The sequence below is a fragment of the Egretta garzetta genome, unplaced genomic scaffold, assembly GCF_000687185.1.
Source record: "Egretta garzetta isolate BGI_Z169 unplaced genomic scaffold, ASM68718v1 scaffold610, whole genome shotgun sequence".
Lineage (NCBI taxonomy): Eukaryota > Metazoa > Chordata > Aves > Pelecaniformes > Ardeidae > Egretta > Egretta garzetta.
Window position 1 is genome coordinate 288,540 of NW_009258216.1, and position 19,776 is coordinate 308,315.

Genomic DNA, 19,776 nt, shown 5'->3' on the forward strand with positions numbered 1-19,776 from the left:
GGGGCAGCTCAAAGGGACGAAGAAGGGCAATCTGATTTAGATCGTCTTCTGACGCTGATGCTGCGACCCACCTGTAAGTTTTTGTTTATTTTTATACGAGCTGATTGTAAAAGAAGCAAGTTAATAAGCACTCCTGTCCTGTTAGACATGTCTGCTTCCTCATCCAGCTGATGTGCCACTGAGTGTTTAGTACAAGATTTAAGAAAGAAAGCAAATGACAGTATTTCTTGTCAGTATACCATCTTGAACTAACTTAATGTACTGGTTTAATGTATTTCTGTGCTAGAGTAAGCATAAGGAGATGCTGTAATTCTAATATTTTTAATATGTGTTTCTATTGCAGTTTGATCAAGGGTTTCCCTGTCCCTCCCAAGAAATCCTTTATATTTGAGATTAGAAACACTTGAAGCTCCATTTCAGTATTTGGGTGGGAGCACTTGCTACAGCTTGTTAACAAAGCCATTATACTGCAAATGGCATTGTGCCCTCAGATGCTACTCCGGAATATTGTTCCATGCTTGGATGTAATAATAATAATGGTAAAGCATGTTGGTGGTGCACAGTTTGATTGAGGCCAGCTGGAAGCGTACCATTTACGCCATCTAATGAGATGTAAAGGTAGTGACTGAGTTAGTCCTTGCATGTTGTCTGGTCCTGTTCTTCCATCATCCCTCCACACACCCAGCTCTGTGTCTTTCTATCAAAATGCCTATTACCATTACCCACTGAATAAGACTGTGGATAAGCGTATCATAGAAATTGCAAAAATATGCACACTGAGGATGCCTGGCATGTAATATTCTGCGTCTGGTCTAAAAGCAATAAAGGTCTGGTCAAGCTATAGGTATTAAACGTGAGATTGGCAGGACTGGAAAACAAAGTGTGCTTCCTTACTCTTTCTCATGGAGTGAAATATGTTGGCTGGCATCAAACCACACCTGTTTCTTTCATCCCCAGTGTATTTATTGAATGAGGGAGCAGTTTTGGTTTCCAGATCATGGTGTAATGCTTTTACAATTCATTCTTTGATGGAATTATGACTTCTACTGCCTAGAGATGGAGAGGGTCTTCTGCAGGGCTTTGCCACTCTAACTAAAGTGCATGGAGGCTTCTTTTAAACCAAAGATTGAGAGTTCTCTTTTTAGGTGATTTAGTTGGTCTACCCAAATTTTGATACAGTACAGTCCTATAATGGTGGAGGTGTGCAATGCTTTCCACAGCACAAGGAGTTGAGACACTCAATTACCTTGCCGGGCTGCAGGCTTCAAATGAGGTGGAGGAGGTCATTTGTCCCAGAGTGAGTAGCTCAGCACTGGAACTCACTGGTGTGGGATGCTGTGGCGGCCAGAAGCATTAATGTTTCTGAAAAGATTGGAAACATGCATGGGAGACAGTTCTGCCGGTAGCTAAATATAAAATGCAAGATGCAGCCTTCATTTCAGAAAGGTTTAAAGCCCATGTTCATGGGAAGCTAAAAAGGTATTCTGGGAGAGGTTTTACATGCTCCATGCTGTTATACTACTTGTGAATCATCTACTACCAGTCACCTTTTTTTCTGAAGAGAGAACAATGAACTCGATAAGTCATTGATCTACCTAGTGTGGCTGTTAAATTTTTATGATAATTTGACATTGTGCATCGAATAGCAATACTTTTCAGGAGCGAATTTATTGCACATAAGCATGTCCCAGCAGAGGAAATACAAAAGAGTATTTCACATACGTATATTTGTAACAAAGAAAAGAAGCAAAAGCCTTTAGCATTTCTTGGATCAACCCCATCATTGACTTTGAGACGTAATAGAAACTGTTCAAATATAAATTGCTTGGCTTCAAATTGTGAAGCATACGATACTGGGAAAAAAAGCATAAAAGAAATTGCTTCTAAGAAATGAAATTGATTCTTTTTCCCTGCACTGTCCTACAGTATTTTTCCAATTGTTAAAATAAATGGTGTTTTTCAGTACTACAGCTAGGTTGGTATTTTCTATACAGAAAGTGGATGTTTTGATATGAGAAAAGATAAATGCCAAATGAAGAAGTAAAGCAAACAGAATGAAAATGTTGGAAGAAAAATGACCTACTAAGTTAGAGCATTCTCATCCTTGCTGGCATTGTGCTTTTCATTTGCTTGCTGTTTTCAGGCTTTTGATAACTGAATTAAAATTGCCACTACTTATAAAGGTCATTGCTTGTTCATAATGTGGCCGTGTGCATATCTTCTGAAAAATGTCAGTTCCCAAAAAACTTTTATTTATATATTACATTGCGTTGAAATCCAATATTGTGGGTGGAATAGCCATGGGTTTTTAAACAAATTTTCTTATTTATTTAATTATGTGAGACTGATGAAGAAGTTTCATCTTGGTGATACTAACATCCCTAAAAGTGATTTCTTAACAAGCAGATTGCAGATACTTACCTTTTTAATTAAAAACAAAACAAAACTTTTAAGAATGTAAATGGTTAATACAAGGCATACACGGTACATGAATAAAAATAATATCTTACTGAAAAATCATTTTCCAGTTTTAGTTGCATACCATGAGTCTTCTTCAAGTGGTTATTGTGGCTTTTTCACCAAGTGTGACAGTAAGATAAGCAAGGAAGAGGGAATTTCAGCCTAGCTACTCTTTGATGAGACTGCACTTTTATTAAGATATTTAAGGCTGGTGATATAGAACGCAAAGCATAGTATGAAGGCATTTGCAGATAGTCATAGAAGAGTGCCCGTTAAACTGCAAAGTAATAATCAGACTGAAGTTATATTATTTTAATACAGTTTTAACAAAAACACAATACAACTAAATGCGTTGGAGTTTGGCCAAGACACAATACATTTGACTATAGGCTGCAAGAGTCTTATTTGATTGTATATTTATTTATTTTCTGGCCTGAAAAGCATTTGCTGAGTTATGTTGCAGCCAGCTTCCATAAGACATAAAAGCACATTTAGGCAAACCATATGAATGAAACTGCATATTTCTTTTCCATAGTAATGCAACCTCTGTGTATGTGTTTTATATCCTTCTCTAAGGGTTGTGAAAGATGCTGTGAAGGTTATTTATCATGAGCATAAATTAGAATGGGCTTATAAAGCCTGCTGAAATACAGTGTCCCAGCTAATTCTGAGGATGTTTTGTCTGTGATAACAACTTTTATTTTTTCATAGTGATACCTATAATGATAAATTTACTCAGTTATTTTGTCAGTCATTTAGATTTGTGGGTTTTGTTTCTTTTTTAAGACATTTCAGCTATATAATTTCTTTTCCCCCATTATCCACTTCCTCTCACTCTGTGTAGAGTCTGCCTGCAGACAAAAAGTAGATGAAACATAAAATTCTTTGTTGTGGATGAAACACCTGGTGGTGTCTCTCCTTCTGCTGCCCTCAACCCATGATCCCATTGCTCTTGCATCATGTGAAGAGGATAGATAGGGTAGAACAACCCAAAATTGTTTTTGAAGCTAGCTGTCAGATAGTTCTTATGCAGTTTTGCCTTGAGAACTGCTGATTTTTGCAGCTTGGGTTACATTAGCGTGTGCTGAGCACTTCTCAATCAAAAGATTTCCGTTAGCCCCGAGGAGGGTTTGCAGTCAAGGTAAGTGGTACAGCCTGATTGAACAATATCAGTGTCCTGTGACCTCAGCCTATTGTCTAGGTGGATGGCCTTTCTTTTTAGCTCTCCCTTACATTTGGAATCCCTGCTTTTAAACAACAGGCTGAGCTTTTTGCCTCTGGTACACAGGGGGAATGATTAGTTACTTAGAGGAGAAAAAAAAATGCTAGACAAATTTATGAAATTACTGTATTACCACTCACAGTTCGTTATAAAGGGTAATGCACGGAGACGTGTCTCATCCCCCAAAACCCATGGGAGTTTTGGTCCTCTTGGCACGGAGCAGACTGTTCACTCCCCTTGAGGTTTTGGCCCCAGCTGACCACTTCTCAAGGGCCACCCTTGAGTGGGAACATTTGAAGACTTCTGCCAAAATCAAGACTCCCAGTTGATGTCTGCATGCTCTATATTGTTCCTTGGCAACAAAGGGTCCCTAGAAACTTGGTATTTCTTTTCTTTTTCCCTGATTGTGCATTGTGCATTTCCCTGATTGTGCATTACCCTTGGGAGAGCTTTCTTTTTTATCAATGGAAATGTACCATATGATCTGTGCCTCCATTAGTGACCTTTCCAAAGTCAGGAGAAGTTTGTGGGGTATTTAAAAAAACTATTGCATTTTATTTTCATATTTAAAAGTAATACGCATGTCTTTTTTACTTAGATCTCAAAACATCTCTAGTGAGACAGATCCCAACTAGAGGGCAGGGGGAATTCTCTATGTCCTATTAAGAGGGAGGGGGAGAGTTTGACATGAATATCTGAAGTGACTAACTCAAGGTTATACAGCAAGTCAGTAGCAAAATGTGAAGAAAATACTTGTTTCCTTGAAAGACTGATGTTCAGTTTTACTGTTGGCCTTAGTTTTGTGGTTTTTACAATGCAATTACTAAGAACCTTGCAGCATCGGTTAATTCCCTTTTCATTAAAAGGCAGTGTTAATTCCTGTTGTTGGCTACACATGAAATTTTAGAACGGAAAATTCTGGGAAATCATACATCCAGTATGAAATCTTGAAACATTCAATAACTATACCATCAGTACAGAAGAACAGAAAAAAAAATCCAACTTGTTGTTCTGAAACCCTCTTCATTTGTGGCAACATGAAACTGGGCTGCTGTCAAATAACATCTCCATTTCATAGCATTCTTCACAGTGCCTTTTTTGACTGAGGAGCTGTAGTCTGGCACTAGTCTTTATTATTTCTGCAATAATGGGACTCTGATGCGAGTGCATTTCACATCGGTGATTTACTGGCTCCATTACAGTGTGACCCGAAAGCCGTAACTCCTCCGCCAGGGACTGGGTTTTGGAAGTGCTCCAGGGCCGCGGTGCAGCTTGCGGGCTAGCTCAGGTTCTCTAGTCCTGTATATTTTTCACCTAGTTCGATCATTTCCAGCTTGTGCAGAAAGTATCGGGAACGTTTTGTAAAGAAATGGCCTTTGTTTCAGCAATGCTGGTAAAGCTGCTGCTGCAACTGAAACATGCGCTGAGCTGTTACAGTCTTCATAAGTAATTTTTCTCTTGCTTGCACCATGGATAAGGCCATTTCTTAAGTGTCAGACAGCAAATGAAGCACCATGTGTTTGCTGTGCAACACTACCGGTTGGCACTGCTGGGTTAATGTTATTTCCTTTGGTTTCTGGCACAGTGCTTCATATACCAGAAATAGCATCTTCTCCATCTTTCAGTGGGTGGTCAGTGACTTTGTGAGTCTAGACATAAATTGTCTAAACAAAATTATTCCATACAAGGTATTATCTATCTCTTATAAAAGAAAAATGGAAAAGTTGCAGCAAATAACATAAAGTTACAAAGAAAAAGTTAGAGCAGCCATGGAAGGACCACATTGCACGAAAGGGCCACACTGCAGGCAGTACCTGAAGGCCCTGGAAAGCAATCAGGTGTAGGCATGTCTGAAGGCATCTGACTTCAGGACCTGATTGGGGGTCCAGGGCGAAGGTGCCAGCAAGTCTCTCGCAAAACATGCCAGAAGAGGGGGTGACAGGGTGGCTGTCCCAGCCCCATGGGGGCTGGAGGCCACCCCACAGTTTCTCACCACATTTACACCATCCCTGCAGGCCCCTGGGCAGCACAGGTGAATTAGTGTGATAGAAAAGGGACATGTGGGGAGGCATCTGGATACCACCTGGCCCTTGCAGACCTGTGGACTGAAAAAATCATGTCTGCTACATGGGGTTTGAATTTTTGCATAAAGAGCAGTTGGTGGTCATTCGCACTTGGGCCCTGTGGAGCTCCGGTCCCTGTTCTCAGGGGCCACTCGCCCCTTCGCTGCCCCCAGCACCCCTGTAAGAAGTTGCCCATAAATGAGCATCTTATTCCACTGGTACAAGTGTCCAGAGAGCAGTATGCACTATCTCAGTTTTAAGTAATGAACAAAATAAAGTTTCTGTTGTTTTATACTCAATTTGTACTACTTACTGAATTTATATTCAGATGCTGAAGTTAAAAGCCAGGGAAGTTTGAGGGCTGTGAAAAGTCTGTACAGCAGCTTAATTCAGCACCCATACACACCTTTTGATTTTGCACTAACTACAGCTCATGAAATGTTGTTCTGGGAGCTTAGCTGCTTTGCTTCATACTGCAGGTGTTTAGCATCTCTGATATCGCACGTGGTGTCTACACAGTTAAGTGGTATTAGTATGCTTTTTTATAGAAATTGCTGATCTTAGCACAGAGAAGATATAAACAGCCAGTAAGCAAACAGGTGCTTGATCTTCATACTGGAGGATGTTCATCAGAAGACCCAGGCAATATGTCAGAACATAATTTTCCCTTTGTCTGGTGTTATCCCCCTTTTGGGTGTATAGTAGTTGCTCCTGACATGGACTTTTTAGCCCTGTGGCTTTGGTCTAGCAGGTATATGCCACCCCAGATAGGTTCTCCTTATGACTCTGTACTGTATGTGATGCAAGGTAATTTATTTATTCTCTTGTTTTTTTTACGCCACACCAGTCCTCAAGTATTGGCATGTGCCAGGGTTCGATGTTGCATTGAACTGCTCATCTAGGCATCAAATACTGCAAATAAGAGAAAGTGCTTTAGTAATCTCGGTGGACTGTGACTTCTTGAAATCAATAGCTTCCTTTCAGTGGAGTTTAAACTGCTTTCTATTATGTGGAGCCTGATGCAGTAACAGAGAGATGCTTAAGATGCCAATTGGGCTGATTTTTGAGCAGAGGATAATGTAACAAGATCTCTTTCTGAGTACAGGGGACAAGAGAGCACATGGTGCTTTATTTCAAAGAGAAAATCTATTGCTAAGGTTGACCCAAAAGCAATTAGTGGTTCATTTAATTGAATCGGTGAATTCACCTGTGCAGTCTATTAAAATATTATGTAGAGATAATTTAGGCTTAATTTAGTACAGCTAGCTGAAGGGTTATAGAGATTTATAACGGATTATCTTCTATCTACCCACTGAGCCAATACTTAATCTTAAGTGAAGTAGCAGAGCATCATGGTAGTTCTGCCAGCAAGACTGCCTTGTGGCAAAGCTGGACTTCTCCCACTACTGATACGCCTGCTCTCTTTCCAGAATCATTAAGTTGTTGTATTTCTGGCCCTAAATGGGTACATATAAATACATTATTGTCCTAAGGCCAAACAGCTGGATATTTCACCATTTTCAAAGCAAAACTCAAGTGATGTCTTGTGTAAATTGTGTAATAAATAGTCCTTAGTAAATTGAACTGAAAGGGCTTTGGTTGTGCTGCTGAGACTTTCCTTTGTTTAAAAGGCATCTTCTGTCACAACCAAACTCACTCCATTATATAGTGCTTTTCTTCTCCCTGCCCTACTGTGTGCGACTTCGGACAGAGCTTTCCCACTATCAGAGAAGAAAGAAGAGTTAGATGGCTGTAACATTTACTGAGAGCCTTGCTGTGCTAGAAGTACCCTTAGCTATGCCTTATTTCTACTCTGAAGGGCATAACTGGAAAACTCCAAGGGAATTCATAACAGCATATTTATTACATACACTGTTGTGCATAGCCACAAACTGTACTTCAAGTTCTGTTACATTTCCTTCCTAATGGAACATAATTCACAAGAAATAGATGCCTTGATCCTCTCTGTATGTATTGAACACTGTGCAAGGTCCGGAATTTATTATAACTTTCCGTATTGATCTGCATCTCAGAGTCCTAACAGGAAAAAAAAAAAATGTACAGATCAGCTAGAATAGAAGAGTTATTAGCAAAGTTGTTCAGCATGTATTTTAATAGATGGTTAGTTTTACAAAGATTTGCAGTGAGAGCATTTCCCTCTTCCCTCATGGCTGACTCTCTCTCCTCTCCCTCTTTCTGACGTCAGTGTGTAACGCAGTCCAAGGCCGTTCTTTCCGCATGGGGCATGGCTATACTGGTATGGCACAGTACTGTGCTGGATTGTATAGCTCTGTGGTGCAGAGCCTTGTGTATGTGCGAATCACTGTGGGATCTTCGCGTGGGGAACTTTACATAAATAGAAAGCATTTCTGTTTCATCCATCAAAAACCTGCTCAGGGCTCTGGCACCAAACACATCTTCTTTACTTCTGCTAAATCAGGCTGTCACTTTTCTCTACTCTTTCTAAGTGATGCTGCAAGAATGTATAAAAAATAAACGGTAGGATTAAGCAGAGCTGGACATCTCCATCAGTGCCATAACCTTTTTGCGTTATTAGAAGTGCCATGGCCCTTTGAGCTACTCTATAAATCTTTTACTGGTAGGTATGTAAAGAGAGAAGGGAGAGAAAGAGTAGGTAAAAACTATATTTGGCAATGTGTCTGCTTTTACAAGTAGCTCATCAGATTCATGCTAACTAGGTCAACTTTGGTAATAATCTGAACCAAACTGTTTATTTTTTTGTCTTGTAATAGTGCCTAGGCAGGACTCACAATTCTGCATCTACAGGTAACATAGTAAGGGCAGAAAGGCTTGAAAAACAAATAACCTAATTAGATACTGGTTAGTGTTACTATGTGCTACTTCCACATTTCACAGAATCACAGAATGGCAAGGGTTGGAAGGGACCTCAGGAGATCATCTAGTCCAACCCTCCTGCTAAAGCAGGTTCACCTAGAGCATGCTACACAGGACTTCGTCCAGGCGGGCTTTGAATATTTTTACTATGTGCTACTTCCACATTTCACAGAATCACAGAATGGCAAGGGTTGGAAGGGACCTCAGGAGATCATCTAGTCCAACCCTCCTGCTAAAGCAGGTTCACCTAGAGCATGCTACACAGGACTTCGTCCAGGCGGGCTTTGAATATTTGTTACTTATGCACAGGTCCAGCCACAATTTTTTCCTCTATATGATTTATTTTTGCTTGTTTTCTCCTAGATTCATAGAATAATGAATTTCAAATTTTGGGGCACTCATTAGTGGTGCCTTGTGTCATAAGCATGCTTGAAAATAGATGTTCTTTGTATCTTTGCACCTAGGTGGAAAAGGTCTTCTTCGGTAGTAGCACATAATTTTCAATAGAGAAATAGCTATTTTCATCACTATGTGGCATGTTTCTGCCATAGCCATGGGAAATAAGCCCTGAATTCAAAATGAGTAACTGAGGATTAAATTCCTATATATTTTTACTCTTAAAGAAATAACAGGACATAAATAACAAATAATTGATGTTAAGTATATCTTCAGTGAATGATAACACACGAGACATGGGGCAACATCTGTGAGGTTCTTAGTGTACTGTGTACTAGTTACGTACATTTTTAAAATGTTTAAGTAATCTGGGTATGCAGTTGCATAGTTATTGTGTGAATGTTCAGTGTTAAGGATTTGTATACTGCAGTGGATCTGTGCTAAAATGGGTTCGCCTGAATGGTCTCTGTCTTGTAATCATGGTCTTAATCTCAAGTCAGCAGGTTATGTGGTCAAGGGAGCAAATGGTTAAAACCAGTTGACATTAAAAAAGGCCTGAAAGTGGTATTTTTTGAAGTCTTTCATTACAGAAATGCTTGTGAGTAGGGTGCCAGCAGAATATTGCCACATCAGAGCCGAAAGCAATAATACTAATGTTGCTATTAAGTAATGATAATACTATATACTATATTTATATGGCTTTGCACTAGCTTACATGCTGAAAATTAGAACAATGCAAAGTAGTACATTTCCCTTTTTTAAATAATGAGATTTTCATCTTCTTTTCTTTTTCTTCCCTCTTTGTTTTAGGGAGAAAATTGAATTTTAGTCATGACAACAAAGGCATATTTCATTATATAATCATTACATTCTCTGGGGATGGGTTTACAGCAGGCTCAAATGCACAGGGAGGCAAAGTATAATGGCCTAACATCAGAGAGTATCATTGTGCTGAGCCCCATGGGACATGCAAGGGAAGGAACATGTTCACAGTCATAGAAGTCAATCCATCTTGTTTTAACACTGATGTGATGCGAGCTGGTGGTAAATTTGCATGAGGTGACTTGCAGAACCATCATTTGTGGAATGTTTTAAACAAAAACACAGGTCTTCAGCAAGGTGCCTTGTTAGGTTTTTTTGGGTTTTTTCTTTAATTCTTTCAGGGTCTAGTATCCATAACATACTACTCATGGACTTAGAGAAGAATGGTGCCAAAGCTTCTAAAGCAGCACGATCATATGGATTTTTGTTCTTGATAGTCAGCATTGTGAGTGGGAAGGTGTTAGCATTGCTGCATGAAGTTCCACAGAATATATAAAAATGTGAATAAAAGGTACTCACTAAACTGTTATTGACAGTGAATGCAGTGTTTAAAGAGAAATACGTTCTTCTAATTGTTCCTTAGATTACAAGGATTACTCAAAATTGCAGCTATTCACTGAATATACCATGAATATTTTATTGAAGTAAGAGACAGTGAATATTGTGGTCAGATAGGAACCTTGTCTGAGTGATATGGTCTACAAGTAGCATTCAGATGCATGAAGTCTGGCTTTTGTACAGCTTTTCTACTATGGAAACTGTGCATGCACATGTGAGTTTTTTTTACTTGCTATCAAATTTTTGAAGGAGATGCTGCTAACTGTTTTGTCAAGCTACATTTTTAAAGGAGAGCTGGATGAAAGACCCATGCGAATGATGCCATCATTTTAATGCATTTAAGCCAGTCTCTAGCTGAGTCCTGAGCATGTTTCCACTTTGTCACAGGTGACAGTTGCTGCTCACTGCCAGCTTGTGAAATGTGGCTGTTATATTGATGCAGGCTGGATAAGCACTAGCAGAGAAAGGATGTTCTCAAATGAGAAAGAAAAGGGAAAATGGGGGAAATAGCAAATTGGTTCTTGTACAGTGGATCACATAAGGATCTAATGCACGTAACTTTCAGATTATGCATCTTCCTTTTGTGTCCTTATGCTAGCTGCTGGTGGTGGTGGTGGTGGTGAGCTTAAATGTTTCATGTTTATCATTCTAATATTGTTGCAAAGACAGAAAAGATACAGCTTAGTTCTGTGTGAAAACCAAGAAGTTGTTTTAATCGTGCTCAAGACTTGTCCAGTTCCCACCAGTTTTCTCCCACTTCATGGTTAACGTGTAAACCCCATGGTAAACCTGTACTTGAAATGCCCTCCTGGTTTGTAGCTTTGAAACTCCTCGTATGCATCCCTGATGCAAACCCCTCAGTACTCTTGGGAATAGCACTGATGTATGTATCATGGTAGTTTGTAGGGAGCCCAGTCAGCAGCTCAGATCTCATATAATTGATCCTGGTTTGGTTAGAACTGAACACTGACTCATCCAAAAACTTAGTAATACGTTTTCTAGTAATTACGATTTTTTTTTTTTGGTAGCAAAACTAAAACCCGATGTGCTTTGGTTCCCAGCTCTTCCCCAGACTCTTACAATAGAACTTTTTCCCCTCACACTTCTCAGGAGAACCCTCTGTCCCACCTGTTTTCCTTTCTTTCTTTTTTATGATGCAATCTTGTGATTTACAGGCGTCTTTTTTTTCCCAGAAACACCATTTTTCAATCCCTTATCATTATTCCTATCTGAAAAGGTTGCCTTTGAACAACCCGGGGCTGCTCCCTGTTCCCTGTCCCTGGGATACCATCTTGCATTGCTCAGCTCAGTATGACTTTTTTCCACTGACTTCAAGGGCCAGACGTTAACTCCTGTCGCTGCTGACCCAGGGAGCCTCAGTGCCTCCGGAGCAATACTCCCCGGTACAGCACGAACGCGATTCTGCTGTGTGTCCTTTTCACTCACTCCATGCTACCACAGGAGAAAGGAAGCCAGATTCCTCACTGCCATGCAAATATTATATTAGACACTGCAGTGAGGCTTTGAAATGTTAATACCCCCTCTAATGCAGCCAGATGACAGAGAGTGAGGGTTTTGTTTTGGTTGTGACTCAGGCTGTCGCAACAGGTCCTGGCAGAACTAAAACAGCTGTGAGCAGCTTGCAGGTTCCTGGGTAGTAAGGGCATGCTCTGTGTTTTACGGCTGCCATTTTGGGATCATTTTGATTGGTGTTTTGGAAGGGAGAAAGCTACTTGGGGGCTGACTTTGAGGGACAGCAGCTGTTGTAGAAAGCAGCAGCGGAGCCCCGTGCTCCGCTCACAGATGCCAGCTTGCCTATCAGCCCACAGCGGCGAGGTGCAAAATGGCTGACTTGCAGCAGGCTCTCGGCCGACGTAGGCCAAGCTGTGGAGGCACAGGAGCACACACCCACGCACACTGCTCCTCAGCCTGCAGCAGGGGTGGACAGGCTCCTGCCACCTCTCACCGTTGCGGGGGAAGGAAGGAGGCCCGAGAGGGGTGGTTTTCCACCTCAGGCTGAAGGGATGTGTGGTGCCCTGGTGAAGGAACACTTGGTCCCCTGGGGACTTGGTCTCATGGTGAGGAGACGGGAGGGGGAAAGGAGTGAACAGGAGTGGTCCCGGCCCATCCAGAGGAGCTAGAGGGCGATGGGTCAGGGTGAAGGAAGGGGCATCTCTTGCAGCAGCAGCTTCAGCTAGGAGGAGAGACCCTGGCAATGACCATCCTTCTACCTTCTCTTTTGCCACCTCTTCTTGGGGAAAAGGGTTTTTTTCCTGGCCTTTTGTTCTCTGATGACTCCTTCACACTGGCCTTTCCTTTTAATGATAGCATAGCTGTGAGACCAAGTCACATCAGGGCCTGAAGGTTTCCAGCTTTAACCTGTAATGAAATTTAAAGAAACCTGGCAGAGTCTGATGCATTCTCAGTCTCCTGAGAGAGTGACATGGGAACTGAGCTCTGGGAATCAACCGTGCTTTCCAAAGCAATTAATTGTTTTATCTTTTTTTTCCTCCTTCATTTCCCTTAGAAATTGGGAAGATTGACCAAGATATATATAAATACAACACCCCAGGATTCACTGGCTGCCTATCAAGAGTACAGTTCAACCAGATTGCTCCACTCAAAGCAGCTCTGAGACCTACCAACGCCTCCTCTCACGTCCACATCCAAGGAGAACTGGTGGAATCCAACTGCGGAGCATCTCCACTCACCATCCCACCAATGTCGGCCGCTACTGACCCATGGCACTTAGACTCAGGTAAGCTGGAGTTCTTGCCACATTAGCTCAGTGGAGTAGTTCAGAGAAGAAATACATCCACCTTCCTCTGTAATAAAAAACAAAACTGAGTGGTTCTGATTGATAGACAACTGTAGGACTATAATCATGGTAGGAAATGTAAAGCTGGAATGACAGACATTTGCCATCTCTTCTAAATGCAGTTATAGGATATTTCTTATCCTTTTTTTTTAATATTCCACTTTATTTTTCTTTTCCATAAGTCTTACACTGTTTGAATGTTGGGTTTTGACCTACCTGCTATGATAGCACTTTCGCTGTAGTATTGGGCCAGCAAAAGGTTGCAAGTACAGATAAATAAGGTACAGTAGCATTTCTCATGCTGTATTCCTAATAAGTGAGTATATAAGTAGTCAGCCTCATACAAAAAAAGAATCTAATTTTAGGCATAAATATATTTATATAAAGTGCTGATTTGTTTTCTGAAATGTCTGCTTTCCTTAGGCCATGTTTAATGGAAAATCCCATTAGTCATGATGACATTCATCTCATGCTGAAAATGCTGGAAAGCCAAAACAATTTGCTGATCCCAGCAATCTCACCTTGCTTTGTGACTGATAGTCTCTGAAAGTATACATTGTGCCTAACTTTAGATGTTTTCTTTCTCTTTTGCTTCTTGAGTGTCAGGTAAATACTTTAAAAAAAAAAAGTTCCCTTTAGATTTATAGGGTCAGGTGTACGTTGACCCCTCTCTTGCATTTTGCCTTCATTCTGATTTCACCTATAGTGGTGTGAATTAGAATCTGTCCTGGCAAAGCTGAGGGGTTTACAGTGGTATAAAATTAAAATGCTAGAGACAAAACTGGATCCATAATGATTTTGATACCAATTAGTCTTTGCCTATTGTGTTTGGGGATGCATCCATTTGCATGTTTTTATAGGAGAAGGAAGAGGTACTTATGTCTGTCTTAGAAGTTTGTGCCAAAGTCATACCTTCGGATTTTGGATCTTTTTTTTTCTTGCAATGTCAAGAAACTCCTTGTAGCAATTCCTTTCAGCTCTTAGTAGAGAAGTAGGGCAGATCTTTGTATGGAGAGGCAGATTCCAGGCAGGGGTGAGGGTGCCAACATTGATACAAGCAGTATCATGCTCTAAAACCTGTCATTTCCCCCTTGCTGCCATGCCATTGTCAGATTTCAGTACATCTCTTCCCTGTTTATAACATGCTGTCTCCTACTTCAATTTTTTCATCACAAATTAGTAGCCCCTTTCTTCTCTGAAATTATTAGGTCAGTTTGTACCTGAAGGTTATGTTCTATGCTCCTCTTTCTATAAAAGCACATTCCCTGAAAGATGTCTCACTAGCTCATGTCTTTAAAAAATGTACCATAAATTTCTTGAGGATGCACAGCTGCTGTGAGTCTTGTGCAGCTAATGGGTTTTGATTGTTGATTTTGGTTTGTTTCTTCTTCCTACGCTTAATTCCTACGCAAGCAAGTAAAAGACCATGGTGGGATTTACTCAAGATATTTGAACTGTTCCTAATAGCTCCTAGTGTTAAAAGAAGGAGGTCCTGTTTGTCCTTGCCACATGTGACTACACTTGTCCTTGTGTTGCTCAGTCTCATCTTGAAAACTTTTGCTGAGTTGATTCAACTTTTTTGACCTGACACATTACAAACTTACACATTTTCTTCTGGATTAATTGTAGTACTCGGTGGAGCCAGCATGAACAGTATCAGAGAGTGTACAGCATGCAATGAGGTTGGCTCAAGGTGTCTGTTAACTTCTGCCCAGTACAAAAAAATCTCATTGTCATAGCCAGACTGGACCTGACTGTTTCAAGTCATGGGCAGACAGAATGCAAGTGACCCACCTTCATTTTTGGTGATGATAAGCTTAGTAAGACTGGGAGCTGGGGACCCCTCCTCTTGTCCTCTCCAGTGGTCCACAGCAGTAGAGAGAAAAGATTATACTGCTTTAAAGACCTAGTGAGGGACTGCTGTACACTGAAGGGAGCAACAACGTCAGGTGAGTTATGGTAGAAAGAAATTTCACAGCAAGGGCGTGGTGTTTCACCAGGGCAGGAGTGAAAGGACATTCAGGTGTGGGTGAACAATTTCTGACTTTCACTCTGGGTTTCACTCTGTATCATTTCCATGATACAAAGAGCAATATCACAGCATTTATCATTATCATTATCAGGTAGGAACAACTCAGTCTTTGTAAAAGTATCTCTGGTGGTCTGACACAGCTAGCTCTGTTTCAGTCTCAGGAAAAATATATACTGCAGACTGTGTAACCTTGCACACAGGCGATTTTGATGACTGGTAAATGAAAATGTTTGGGTTTAGTGTCCCTTTGCATTAGCAAATTGGCAGTTTTCACTGAGGATTTTTTTATGTTTCCCAAACCCTGCTAGAAGACTTTCTAATACAAATTGTGTTTTAAGAGAAAATGGAAACATCAGAGGTATAAGTAATGGTTCCCATTGGCTCCAGAGCTCAAATAGTCTCAGTACTCTCAGTGTGAATTTACTCCTTCACTAAACCAGCTGAAGGGGTGAAGACAAAAAGCTATTTTGAAATTCACAGAAACACTTGTAGTGGTGCTAAATCAAAAGCCACGCACTCTGACATAAAGAAACAGTTGCGAAGAACATGGCTTTGAAAGTAGCAGTTACTATGTACAAGGTTTCTCATTTCAAACCGGTTTTTATCTGTAATTTTTATTGTTATGTCACCTATTTAATTTTAAATAGATCTTAACAAAACATGAGAGTTGAGGACAGGTGGTTTGTAGTGAAAAGAAAAAATCAGAAAAAAAAATGTGGCAAGTATCATATGGTTTAAATCTCATTCAGTGACATACTCTGCACTCATCCTGATTCATATTTTGAGTTAAGTGTAGATTTGTAGCTTTGCTTCTCAAATACTGTAGAATTGAATATTGAAGATTGAAAAATGTTGTAGGAGGAGATCAAAGATAAGTGTCTAAATAGGACAGAAGAACCAGACAGCAAATGTGATGATCCTTTCACCTCAAACTGCAGTGCTGGATCAGACCTTATGGATAATTACTAGACATTAAGCAGGTTCTGCCTGATGGGTGACCTACATGAAATGTTTGTCTTAAACTCTTCTATGTAGATAGTGTGTGGACACCTCCTGCTAGCTGCAAGACATTTTGGATGCCCTAACAGAGAGGGTAAAGAGAAAATCATAGAGGCACACATCAGTCACTTCCAGTTGACTGTTACAGACAAGTTCAGGAATTTATCAATAAGAAAACTTGTTGATTTGGTCCCCAGAAAAATGAGCCACACAGCTTCTTGATTCATTGTCTTGCACTTTCTGTTAGCCTTGAATTCACATATATTTCACATGTATAATATTAATTCTTTTTAAATTTCTCTGTCATTGTAAGAATGCCACTTCCCTCCCTCCCTACCCCTGGCTGGCATTTTGTCTTGCTACTGGGACATTATCTTAAACTATTATCTTGTTCAGTTTGTGAGTATTCTTACAATGTGTAGTCTTTTACTGTTGCTATGGTGATCCTTTCTTGGTGGTGATGAAGCGCAGGGATTCAACAAGTCATTCTTTTCTAGAATGTGACTTTCTGGTGATTTAAAAAAAAAGAAAGTCAATAATCAAATCCCAGCAGGTCATCAATGTAGTGGTTTCCTCCCATCTCTATTATCTCAGTTCATGTCAGACAATCCAATTTGCCTTGGTTGCATTGAAAACAGTGTAGAAATGAGACAAAAAAGAGCCTGATCAATGACCATATTATTTAAAAATGACATGTCCTACCTTTACATGCTGTCTAAACTCAACAAATACCTGTCTGGCATACATGTCAAAACAAAAGTTATAATTGTATGCCTTTAACAATATTAGCATGCATGTTAGTATCTATTACTGTAGCATATGTAATAAAAAAAAAAGCTAATCACTAAGGGCTTTTTAATATCTCTCAGTTCATATTAGCTAAGATGTATGTCACTGGTAACTGACACTTTGCTCATTGTAAAGAAGCAAACAAAAGCCCAAACAGATGACTATTTTTGTAGTAAATAAACTCCCACACCTAAAATGCCTTGTACTTAAAATCAGAAGATGCATATTATTGGGGTGGGGCTGTCCAGTTTGTGAGTGTTTTTATCTAGGGTAAAGGTTATGCAGTTTGTTAATGAAGTTTCACTTCCAAACTTTTTTTATTTATATAAAAAGGATAAAAGAAACCTACTACATGTATGTACCTCTCTGTTTTAGGTAAAATGTGCTTCAGCTTGTCAAACTACCTGATCTTGAATTTAGTAAAAGCAAGAAATACCAGAAGAGGCAAGGTACATACAACACTTGACAAACCGTGCTTTAGCACCTCTAAGCTGCCATGGCATTATGTAGCTGCAAGATGCATTTATTCTGAGTATGAACAGAATGGCATCTAGAGTATTTAACGCGGGATTTAGTTAAACCCATATTAGCTTCAACATATTAAGAATTAAATAGAGCAGGATTAAATGCTACATCTGCAATGTTCTTCCAAGTGATGTGACTTTTTTTCTGACTGTATATATTTAAACCCTAAAAGCTCTTTATTTTTGTAGAAGAAGTTTTTAAGAATCAACAGCTTACTTTGAGACCTGTATTGAGCATGTCTGGCAAAAAATTGTATGAAGACATGCACTGCTGTCATCAAAGCAGCTGCCTACAGGATTAACTCCATTTTTGTCACAAATACATCCCTCTTCCTTTAACCAGTGATGGCAGGAGAAGAGAGTGGGAGGGCTGAATACTGGCCGTATGATCCATGCTCACCTAGTTGGCCAACTAATTATCTTTGTCAAGCAAAAGATAGCAGTCGATTTCTGGACTAAGAGAAAGTGTCCCTTGTGTGTTACTGGTGACAGTGCTGAAGGTGACCCTCCGGATTCAGACGCCATCGGCTGTGTTGCCATCCCTGCCCTCTGACCACTGGTACCCACACCTCAGAGGGCACAGAGGCAGCATCTGAGGTGAAGCTGTGGCAGGCATGCACTGGTATGGATGTGGCTATGGAATCAGGAAATAGCTCTTTCCCGGAAGGATCAAAGGTGTTAACTTGCTGGAGGGCTGTGATTCAGCTCTCAAAATGGTCTTAGGTTACAAACACACAAACAATAGGATCTTCTCCTGGCCACAGACATTGAAAGAGTCCTATATGCATCAGTGAATCCAACAGCAGGCGGATTAAAGTCAATGGTAACATGTGATGCAGTGCTCATTCTCTACTCTAAGGGACTGCAGGGGAGCAGGGTCACTTCTCCAGGCTTCCTGCAGGGGCCAAGCAAGTCTGCGCAGGAGGGACAGAAGAGGTGCATTGCTTTTGTTCATCATGCAGCCTTACACATCTAAACTTGATCTCCTAGGTGTTAAGCAAAATTAGAAATGGATGTGAAGGCAGTTGCTAGAATAAAATTGCACTCCTTTTTCAAGCATAGCAAACAGGATTAGTCACCTGTATGCAATCAGGGAATGACAACAGATTCTCTCTTTGAAGTTATTCATCACTTCAGGTGGTTGGGTTTTTTTTAATTAACATAGCATGTAAACATTGGGAGGCTCTTTGTCTGCCAGTAAACCAGTTTAATATTTATACTCCCTGTACAAGAGACAGAAGATGCACTTGCAACCTGCCCTGCAGGCCAACAGATTCTTCCACTGCCAGATTTTGGTGCATTTCTGTGATCAAGTTTCTTCTGCTGAGAGTGACCAGCATTCATCCCCAAATCTCTCAGTATAAATATTGTCTCAGAAGTCCATGGCCTTGACCTGAGTTCTTTTCAAACAGGAAGGTGGCATTTTTTTCAGACAGTTGTGGATTAAGTCTAGCAGAAACTCATAGCTCAGTTTCTAAGCTCTAAGTGTTTCTTGCAGGCAAGAAGGTAAGTAGTAAACACTAAGATGCAACAGTTTCTATTTTTCTCCTCCCCATCAGCAGCTAACTAGGAGGAGCATCTGTCTGAAATTTGGCATAATCAGTGCTTCATCCTTAAAGGGCTTAATTATGGTGCTTGAATTACTGTAAATCTCTCTATTGATTGGGAATAAAAATGCCTCCCTCAGTCTCATCTAGTTCCTTCACACAATTATGCACAGCTTTCTCTTATCTTTAAGAATATATAATTTCAGTGTGAAATCTCTGACACTCTGTCTAGTATATCAGACAGCTGACAGACTGCCAAGCTCGTAAATTCTTCTGGCATTCATTGAGAGACCAGCATTGTAGCTATTTCATAAGCAGTGATTTGAATGTCAATGCTGCTACCTAATGTCAAGACAAGAAGGTAGTAATATTAAGAAGAGAGTGTTTTCCATCCTCTGCAAAGACTGTATTTTTTCCACAAGTACTAATTTCAGCTAGGAACATAAGGATGGCATAAATTAAGAAACAAATGGAGTAGAGAAGGAAGCATTTAGATGCCTGAGCACTTCATGTGACTGCCTTCATTTTCCTTTCCTTAGGCTGAAAAGCACTTCACTTCCTGTGTGAGAGGTTATTGTAGTTTACAGTCAGGTCATCACAGCTATTAAAGTTTATTTTCATTTTAAACTCTCCAGTCTGACCCTTTCCTCATCTCCATTCCAAGCCTTTCTTTTTTCATAAGTGGATGAA

The 19,776-nt window shown here is 40.3% G+C and overlaps 1 protein-coding gene across 1 annotated transcript in view; it reads left to right on the forward strand.

The window, feature by feature from the left end:
• The window catches only part of CNTNAP2 (contactin associated protein 2), a gene marked incomplete at its 5' end in the record, with an annotated part of 206,777 nt that overhangs the window by 176,495 nt on the left and 10,506 nt on the right, over positions 1 to 19,776 (forward strand). The window contains one exon of the mRNA XM_009643874.1: positions 12,905 to 13,135. Coding sequence (XP_009642169.1) covers positions 12,905 to 13,135 — 231 coding nt within the window. The remainder of the gene's footprint in view (positions 1 to 12,904; positions 13,136 to 19,776) is intronic.